Source organism: Hyposmocoma kahamanoa, unplaced genomic scaffold (genome assembly GCF_003589595.1).
Source record: "Hyposmocoma kahamanoa isolate Upper Pololo Valley unplaced genomic scaffold, ASM358959v1 81, whole genome shotgun sequence".
NCBI lineage: Eukaryota > Metazoa > Arthropoda > Insecta > Lepidoptera > Cosmopterigidae > Hyposmocoma > Hyposmocoma kahamanoa.
This window is the reverse complement of record NW_020654080.1, coordinates 9190480-9200790: the sequence shown is the minus strand read 5'-3', so window position 1 is coordinate 9200790 and position 10311 is coordinate 9190480. Positions and strand designations below refer to the sequence as shown.

Below are 10311 nucleotides of genomic sequence, written 5' to 3'. Positions count from 1 at the left end.
TACTTGGTATATGTTATAGTACCTATTGAATACAGCGGTTTTCCTGTAATATTTCGAAGTAAGTTTGTGTTTTTTTTTCCACCGTAAACATCTTTAGGAATCGTGTTTAGAAACCTTATAGTTATCAGTATTTATCCACAATTTTAGTATATATTTTTTCCAAAGTGGTTGATTTAACACTCTTACTGTTATGCGGAATCAACCAAAGCCATTTGAGGTTGTATAGATTCTTACGAATAAAGCGTCAAAACATTTTCCTACTTTCAAAATATACCGGAGTTTATTGTTTCAATTTCAGGGAAATTGCGTTTACGTTCAATCAGATAATTAACTGCGAGTTGTATTTGCCACTTCCTTCACGTGTTTTAGGCCAACAAAAATATAAAAATGTTTTATATCTATTCAGATATAAATCGTTTACAAAAATAATATTATATTTCTAACTGGTACGCCCAGTAAGATAGGAGTTCAAATTGCCTCACAATTATTATTAGGATGATGACCCAGATTTATTTTAATTTCTAAATTTACATGAAACTACTGTTAAAATTAAAATGTCGTAGTTGCTTATCGTATACATTATGAGTGGTTAAAACTTATATAAAATGTTTTAGTTAACTAATCAGGGGAAAGTCTGGTATTTACGACCATTTTTTTTTCTAAAGCGTTTTAAATACATATTTTTAAGATTTTTACACACGTCCTTTATATGATAGACATCTAAAAAAATTGGAAAAATCACCAAAATGTCAGGTCCGAGCTTTATTGCAATTTAGCCGACTGGTTATGTAATTTGGCCTTGGATTAATTTGGACTTCAAGAAAAATACTTTTTGAAATATGAGGGTGGTCCTATTTAGTTGCCGGTCCAATATCCCATACTTTCCCTTATTATATACAATTTTTTTTCGATCCTTTTATGTTTACATTATTTTGATATTGACACGTTTTACTTTCTTATGGGTCCCTATATCGTATCCTTGTTTAATAATACACATGACACTGGCACGTTATTGCACTCGAAAAAATTAATTGTCTACCCAAATGTTTGAATACCCAATAACCAATGTTTGTCGGAATTTTTTTATGTTTATATAAGAGAGTTTATAAAATTTCATATATAATTTAATTCATGTAGTTTGTATCATTTTTATATTATCATGTGATAAAAGAAGTTTTTACGTAGGTACGATCATATGTGGCTTTATTAAATACCAAAGGAACGATTTCTTATAAAATCAGTTCACAGGTGAAAAAAACAAAAAAATGGATATGTTTGTTATGTTAATTTTGCTGAATTTGAATGGTCTTTAATGGGTCTTTAAAAGAAAAATTATTAATCGCAGAAATTTTAAATTACCGCCTAATTCTGTTTTTTTTTTCAAACAAATATGGTCTTCTAAAATGTTACCATAGTTTCAGATATAAGCGGTAAAAAAATCCAACACTTCTCTTTGACTAAATAACTAAAGTTATCCTGTTATATTACACTTTTTTTATATTTTTTGAGAGCGACTCCTAGTAAATAAGTTAAGACAAAATACGGCGTTAAAATTTGAGTATTTTTTTATTTCTTTTTTTTACGATACGTGTGGCGCACTATAAGTTTCCGGAATGAATAAGAAAAAATACTATAAATGGTCAGAAATAAATTATTGCTCCTCAAAATATTCTCCGTTGGCGTTAATGCACTTTTTCATTTGAAAACATTTATGCCACTCCTCCGTGACATTCTCTGAAACATATTTTTTATACTCTTCGACAACCTCTTCGGCTGATGAAAATCGTTAACTGCGTAACTGGTTCTTAATTTTTGGAAATAAATAAAAGTCACAAGGTCCAGGTCGCGACTGTACGCGGGATGGCTCATAAGGTCAACGTTGTTCACCTTCAAAAATTCATTTATCTGTCTGGCCGTGTGAGAACTGGCATTATCGTGGTGCAAGATGATACGGCGTTTACGGTTATTTTTACGGAGTTTGTCAATAACTTCCGGCAAACAAATGGTCGTGTACCAATCACTATTCACGGTACGATTCTCCAAAGCAACAGTAGCCACGTGTCCAGTTTTATTAAAAGAAGAAGCAATCATCCGCTTCGAGGCACTTCCAACGCGCGCCACTTTGGTTGGTTTTCGGCTCATCTCGAAATACCCATACGCTCGATTATTGCTTTGTTTTAGAATCGTAACTATACATCCATGTTTCATCACCTGTTACTATATCCCACACTGAATTTGACGCCCCTTTGTTGAATCTGGTAAGCATGGCATTGCACCAAGTGACGCGATCCGTTTTTTGAGCCTAAGCCAAATTGTGTGGGATCCACCGAGAGCACAGCTTTGTCACACCCAAATGTTTGTGTAGTATTGATTGTATTTGACTCATACCTATGCCTAAAGATGCCCGAATCTCATGGCATGTCACATGCCTGTCTGTTTTGATCATGCGGCGTACAGCATCGATGTTTTTGTTGTTCACAGCAGTAGACGGGCGACCATCACAAATTCGTCATTGAGATTCACACGACCGCATTTGAATTCTGCATATCAGCTATAAATAATCGTCCTGTATGGTGCTTCATCGCGAAAAGCAGTTTAAAGCCGAGCGGAGCTCTGCTGAGCTGTTTTACTACACTTAAAGTCTTAGAAAATCATACTACGAAAATTTTCACGAGTTAAATCCATGGTGATGTAGATAACCAATTTCTAAAATGACGCCACAATGTAAAAACAAGTGACAGTCAGATGAAACAAACTCTATTCTACAGCCAAAGAGTTCCATTTTCAAATGTTGTAATTACTTTTTAAATATTGCTTATGTAAGTGGCCAGTTCCGGAAACTTATAGTGCGCCCTATGTAGTAAGTGACGGGACAAACATGTTGTGTGCCACTTGCAGTAACCATTCGGAGCTGAGATATAAGTTAACAAGCCCCATGTTCCTGTAATTTCACCATGAGCCTTAATTTTTCTCACATTACTGCTTAGTGACAGAATTAGGTTTGAATTTTCACCTTCTGGGCACTTATATAATTTCGTTAAGAAACAAAACATGCGTTGGGAACAAAGATCTTCAAACTTACCGGGAAGTCAGGAAAACTCTATAAGTGCCGTCGATACCAGCTTTCTGAGCTTCTCTCTGACAGTCATAATTGGTGCTGCCTACGCCATGCATGTCACCATTGCGTGGCTCTTCTAACGCCGCTAGACGTAACTATGTAAATGAAAGAAAAATATTAAAACGTATCACAACCACAGTATATGAAAATGCTCTTCTATATTATTTATAACTAATTACCTAATATTATCAGTTTTAAATATGTCTTGCATCTTGCTTAATAAATTTACAGACAAAACTTCACATTATGAGTTAGTCACATATAGATTTTGAGGTGAAACTTTTTATTTATTCAGCCACTATGAGTAGCCACAATCGCACCTCAAAATTATAAAAAAATATGGTTAATAATATTGCGAATTGATACTCACGACTGGTCCCTCCCCAGCTGGATTCTTGTGATGGACTAAGCTAGAAGTTTCTAGAATGGTTTGGAATGGTGTTCTCGTTGGTCCATTGGCAGGGGCAGTGTTTAAAGCCAGCAAGGATCCCATCTGTTTAAAAAAACCTACATTTACTAAAATTGTCGCTGTGCATTTATTCTATTTATTATTATAGCCGTAAATACCGTTGAACGGGCTTATTTGTACAAAGACGTAAAAATTTATTCAATAAGCAACTCCCAATTCAGTAAAAATAAATCCGCTTAAACCAGTAAGGGCACGTTCCCATTATGTCGTAACGTTTTATTTATCGTTGGGCGACTGTCGCGTCTAGCCAGTTCCCATATCATGACTGTCGTGACCATACCATTCGTGACTGTGTCGTGGACGGTTATTTTATCGTTGAAAGACTGTCGTGTCTAGTTCCCACTAGATCGTGACGACATTTTATCGGTTCACATCAGCCGCCTTGTCGTTTGCATGACAGAATCGTTTAAAGCTGCGATTATCTGTCGTCACATTTTTATCGTGACGTTTTTTTGCCGTTAGACGACCGTCGTTTTAGCACTTCCCATTGTTACGACAGACTGTCGTAACGTCAAAAAAAACGTGAACGACAGTTAATCGTATTGTTCTATGTGAGAACAACTTCGTTTAAATATATATGCCACGACACTTTAAACTACATGACTATCTGACGTCACGACATAATAGGAACGCGCCCTAAAATAGCTAATAATCTTAAAGGGGTGTTATAAAAATAAATTCTTTATCTCATTTTATTCACTATTCTATTTGTAGTTCAAAGCTCCAGGCTTTTATATATGTTGAGGTTACAGGTATTTATTTATTTATTGTATTCTTCTCTAACCCACGCAGCAAAAAAAAATTTTAATATACAAATTGTGAAAAGCTTCCAACAAATATACTACAAGAGATTTAGTGACGTAATGATCACGTACTACACCAATAATACTACACAATATTGGTAAACTCGTAGTACGTGTATGATGCTACATCACGACTCCATTTATAAGTCCTACTGCTGAGCATGAGTCTCCTTTCAGGCGAGAGTTTAGGCTATAGTCTACCACTCTAGCACCAGTGCGGTTCGGGGACTTTCCGAAAGTTGTAAACTTTCTTCGACGTGCAGGTTTTATTACGATGGTTTCCCTCGCCGCTCAAGCAAGCTCATGGTAAATATTAAATTAAATTTCGCACATAAATTCCGAAAAATTATTCAAAGGTGCGAGCTCGGATGATAAGATATTTTATAAAATAAAAAAAAATGTGTCATCTTCTAGTTATTTCCAGCTTGATATCTCGAGAAATTAAAACGTAATTAAAAATACCAAAAATCCCCCGTTGTAATGAGTCGAGGGTTGAAGCATAAACTGCTGTGCAGTGAGCATTCCAACACGGTTGGATTGTAACGATGTTTTTGCTAAGCTTTAAGCCTCGTTTACTTGTGTTTTTAAGAGTAGCGAGTCTTTTTGTCTTATTTCCGTAATGTTTTTTTGTTCTTCTAATATGAATAAGTGTGAATAGGCATTTCGTTATTTTAGTGTTGTAAACAAAACTTTAAACGAAATTCTCAAACATATTTATTAAATTATGTAAGTATTACATTTCTTTCACACGCAGTATTCATTAGAGATTAAGTGAACACTTACTATCAATATATTATATTTAATCTAAGTGTTTTATAAACTTATAGAAATTAGAAACTTTCTATAATTTTATAGAAAGTTAATAACATAACATAGTGTAACTTGTAAATGGCATTTGTCATCAATTGTCACGACGTTTTTCGTTTACTTTAATATGTTGTCTGGAGGAAAAGGTTTGCGATCACTGCTTTTTTGTTTACGTTTTAAACGGAGTACAGGCAAACGCGTTAGGCCCGGCGCCCAATGATGGGATGGCTCGGCAGAGGTTTCTTCCGCATCCCTACATGCAAGCGTGTGCGCTGAGTGTGCTCAGGCATGCCGAAGTATTCCGTCGCGACATACTGCTCGCACCTGTAGGCGCGACTTACGTGGGAGCGACATAAAGCGCGAGGTATTGTTATTCTCGCATTAAACATCCTGCGTTGTATGTCACTCTTGGGCTAGTCGCGCCTTGTCGTACTAGCTCTATTGGTCTTTTCAGGACCCCGATTCAGAACTCTTCAATATTTTAACTGAATCGTTCGGTCGGATATCGTTCTTGAACCGAAGGGCGTTTTCCGAGCTAATCCGAACATCCGAGTTAAACGTTCGATTCGGATTTGGATACGATATCGTTATCTAACAACGTGTACGGAGTTCGTCGGTGAAGTAGATTATTGGAAAAATGAAAATCCTTATAAATACATTTTTAAGACTTTAAAGACCTAAAATATAGGAATGCATTAGTCTTGCATTAAAATAAAGTAATAAAATTGAACAAAATTCAGACTTTATTTAAAATAATAAGAGATTTTCATATTACATTCTTGCTTTGTAAACAACAGGACGTTCGGTAACTTTCTTCGATAACTGTGTTCTGAATAACGTTTGTCGCTTTTGCCGGTCGAGAAGTTAGAATAATCGGGTGTAATGTCATTTCGATTCAGTTTCGAATATGACAGTTTGACGTTCGATTTGGGTGTTGTGTATAAAAATGAAAATAAATCGTACGATTTCGAATTGAATCGGTCAACAGCTGAGTTATCGTAAGGTTCTGAATCGACCCCCAGGTCAGTCTTGCCGTACGTGTCGCCCGGGTATGCGGGGCGAGTGTAGGCATAATCGCCCTCGGCCTTCCGAAGCATCCCGAAGGCTGCCTAAGCGTACCGCAGCTTTATTTTGCAACTACAATAATTATATTTGAAATTGCAACTACATTTTCGTAATTATTTAGTCACTCAAAAATCCCGTCAGTGGACGCCAGGCCTTATAGTGTAACCATTTGTTGAATATCTCTCGGCAATCTTCGAATTTCGAATGCATCCGAAGATTTACCATCAATACTAACTACAACTATGTATTTTATTGTTGTTTTGTTTTGATTTCCAAGTGTATATAGAGCTGTAAAACTATATTTATACTAATATTTACTCTTTAATAACATACCGAGCAAATTAACAAAAATATAATCAATAAATGAAAGGCACCGGTCCGCACCAAGTGCAAAGGGCAGCTGATATAAAATAAATAGTAGCACTGTTCATCGTTGGCCACTTCGTCGCTTAATATCAGGCAGGATTCTGGCCAAGCGTCCAAAATAATTTAAAAAAATAGGTTCATCAATATTCATTTTATCATACCAAACTTCACTCACACAATTTTTCAAATATATTTGATTACGTATTAAATGTCAGAACGTGGTTTACGATATCAGCCTTCAGTACAGTGATACTAAATTAAATATTGTCGTGATAATGTTCTAAACTTCCTTTATGGTAAGTAATGGTACAATATTTATAAATGAATTTAAAAGTTGGTATTACGCTACTAAAATCAAAATACTCTTCACTTACCGCTACGTATTGCCACCCGTTGTTGACACGAACCAGTAAAGCTTGCTCTTGTATTATGTATGCAACTGTACCCACTGGGCAGGCCGTTCCTAGCTGTAGGCAAAATTATATTTTCATCGAAGATATTTTCCTAATTTTTTTGCACAAACATTTTTTATTTAAAATAATATGTGTTAAATTGATTTTTTTTTCATTGTGTTTAAATATAAATAAAAAATTACTTTCGTACACATGCCAAATCAATATTAAGTTCAATATTTCTGAAGAATTTCATTTAACCAACAATTTGCTATTTCCAAAGAATACCTAACATTTCATATGCTATTTATAAATGTTTTGATAACGACTCTATTTACCTAAAGAAGTATTTAATCTTCTTACCACACACGAAAAACATTGTTAGCAAGGAATATGAAAGCACAAGGCGAGTTAGCCATTGTATCTTTACAAACCTTCATAAAGTAGATACTTACACGGATTAGAGATTGTGTGGTCTTGAATATGACCGTCCCGACAATAGTTCGCCCATCCTCATCGTCTTCGAAATCCGTATTTTCCCCAAGGGGGTCCAACGGGTCACGGAAACCTGTGATATAAGACATATATTTTCTAACAACTACTGAAATCCAATTTCTCCTAAAGTAAATATTATACGCAAATAAAGAACCACTAACTATACACTCAACTACGCTTTGTAGCTTCGGAACCGTTAGGGAATGTAAAAATACTTGCAGGACTCACAAACATTTGCTTTATACGTTATTTACTTACCATATGGCTCTGGGCGATATTGCATGGGATGGTTTAAGCTCCTCAGAATTTGCAAAGAATCTCGAAGTTTACCTGTTGGAAACAAATTTTCTTGTTACATTTCCTACGAATTTTTGTGAATAATTTGAAAGAAAATTTGTGTGAAATGCTTAATTATCATAAATGACCCTTTCTTACCTGATCCGGGTTCACGTCTATTAACTCCGGGGCTATCGGTCAATGTATCGGTGGGAAGTTCATTTGCGAAGAGACTCCCTGCGGGGCCGGGTGGACCTGGGGGTCCAGGCGGGCCGGGTACAGAGATATATTGAACGTTTGTCGCCGGCGTACCTGGAGGACCCTGGGGTCCCCTAGGTCCTTCTTTTCCAGGTGTGCCATCGTATCCCCTATCGCCTTTTTCGCCTTTTATCTAAGAAATGAATAAGTAGCTGTTATCTACTTCTTTTACAGACTTATCTACTATTTTTGGAAGTGTATTATTGAGGAAAAAATTACCTTGCTCAAATCGAGCGGGCTCAGTCCTGAATCACCCTTGTCGCCTTTTGGACCCTGCGGACCTGGTTGTCCATTGGCGCCAGGTGGGCCCTATGACACACGGATTTTTTTTTGTTCAAATCACATTGAACTGTTAAAACAACTTTAGTTAATCGTTGAAGTATTGCTGTTTTTGATGCCTAGTAACGGGATGAATAAGTGATGCGCCTGGTGGTAAGCGACACGCCTACCCATAGCAGTTGCAGTTCCACTCAGAGGTTTAAAACGCTATGTGAGACACTGCACTACTCTTGTCACCTTGAGACATAAGTTGATAAGTTCTATGTGCCTGTAATTTCACCAGCACCCCTTACCCTTTCTAATTACCGCTTGGTGGCAGAAATAGCTCTTTAGCTAGAGATAGAGCTCTATTGCACTTACAATTTGTCTTACACGTACATCTCACAACCCAACCTACATGTTTTATACTCATAATTCTCAGACATAAACCTATTATCATGCAAATGTACCGTTAACGTCTTACTATTGCCGACATCATCTTATTATTGTATCTTTGGGATCCGGTGGTGGATACCAGAGCCTCTACCATGAGATTACATTGACAGACTGCGTAAAATGTTTGTATACAAAATGTTGTATCTTCTTGTGACCACTACGCTACGTAATTTGCCATACAAATTGTGAAGTAATTAACCGTCACAGTGAACTCGTGGTAGAGGCACTGGTGACCTATAAGTACAAGTCCAACCTAGTGTAGGCACCAGTCTACCGTCTTACATCTTAATTGTACGATGTTCATTAGAGAGAAATCGTAAAATCTATTAAGGTGGAAACTAACAACAAATAATTTGTATGTATTGCCAGTACTGAAAGCCACAAGTTCCTTCAATATCATCCTAAAAAAGGAATTTTGTGAAAAAGTAAAGAAATAAAAAGCAAAGTTGGCGTAGTTGGTGTTCATTAGAGGTCATCGACAAGGCACTTATTAGAGAGTAGTAGTACATATTTTAACTGCCTCAGTGGCCAAACGGTTACCATGTATGGCCTACAGACATTTCTTTCGTGTGTGGCACCCACTACAAAGGGTTTCCCTAGTGAGGGAAGGAAGGGTTTCACTAGGGAGTGAGGGGCTATGAGTGAGTGTGTTATTAGTATTATATCATGCAATCAAGCTTATTGCAATTTCTTTATTATTTAATGCAATTATACTTTTTAACCGTGGTAGCCTAATGGGTAGACCTACCGCCGCTCTAACAGAGAGTCGTTGGTTCAAATCTGGGTTTGTATTTAAGATTTTTTGGAATTTATTTACAAAATTTAATTGGAAATTTACTATGAGCTTTACGGTGAAGAAAAACATTTTGAAAAAAATCTGCACACATGACGTACCTAACTCGCATAAAAAAGTGGGACTAAATATGGGGTGGGGCTAACTAATAATATTATTAAAATACCACCATCTTTAACAAAGAAAGACAGAAAAGGTTGTTTATCTTACCGTCCATCCGGGTAAACCAATGTCGCCAGTGGGTCCATTGGTGCCTGGAGTTCCGGGTGGTCCCGGGACACCGGGAGGACCTCGAGGGCCTGGAGGTCCCGGATGGCCCCGTTTACCTCTTGGTCCAGCCTCCCCCTTTTCACCCTATGCCAAATGCAAGTTAAAAGTATATAAAATATCTATTTTTAAATAGGATAAATTTCAATGTTTATCGGTTTATATACAACATAATAATTGAACGTACGTTAATTTAGTAAAAGATTTTTTGTGTCTAATATGCCATTTATTTTGTTAATGTTAAAATGAGTAGATAATAATTATAATGCGATACCTATTCCAGTAAAATATTTACTCCGCAGTCATAACGGCCATAATACAAAGAGAGGACGATACTCATGTAGACGAATACTGTATCAATGTTGGTTTTTTTTGTATTTCGATCTTTAATAAAACATTAAAAGTATATTAACGTTGTAACGTTGTCTACATTTGTTGTTTAAGCAAATATTTCGTATATTAAGTAGGCAGTTGTTTTTTCTTTTATT

General features: G+C 36.3%; 1 protein-coding gene across 1 annotated transcript in view; it reads right to left on the bottom strand.

Annotated features, from left to right (window-relative positions):
- Positions 1-10311, bottom strand: part of LOC113234077 (collagen alpha-1(XVIII) chain-like) — a 139285-nt gene that overhangs the window by 7115 nt on the left and 121859 nt on the right. The window contains exons 12-19 of the mRNA XM_026469319.1: positions 9767-9910; positions 8269-8358; positions 7951-8182; positions 7774-7845; positions 7476-7588; positions 7003-7095; positions 3489-3611; positions 3083-3213 (exon numbers count right to left, since the gene is read on the bottom strand). Of these exons, the coding sequence (XP_026325104.1) occupies positions 3083-3213; positions 3489-3611; positions 7003-7095; positions 7476-7588; positions 7774-7845; positions 7951-8182; positions 8269-8358; positions 9767-9910 (998 nt within the window). The remainder of the gene's footprint in view (positions 1-3082; positions 3214-3488; positions 3612-7002; positions 7096-7475; positions 7589-7773; positions 7846-7950; positions 8183-8268; positions 8359-9766; positions 9911-10311) is intronic.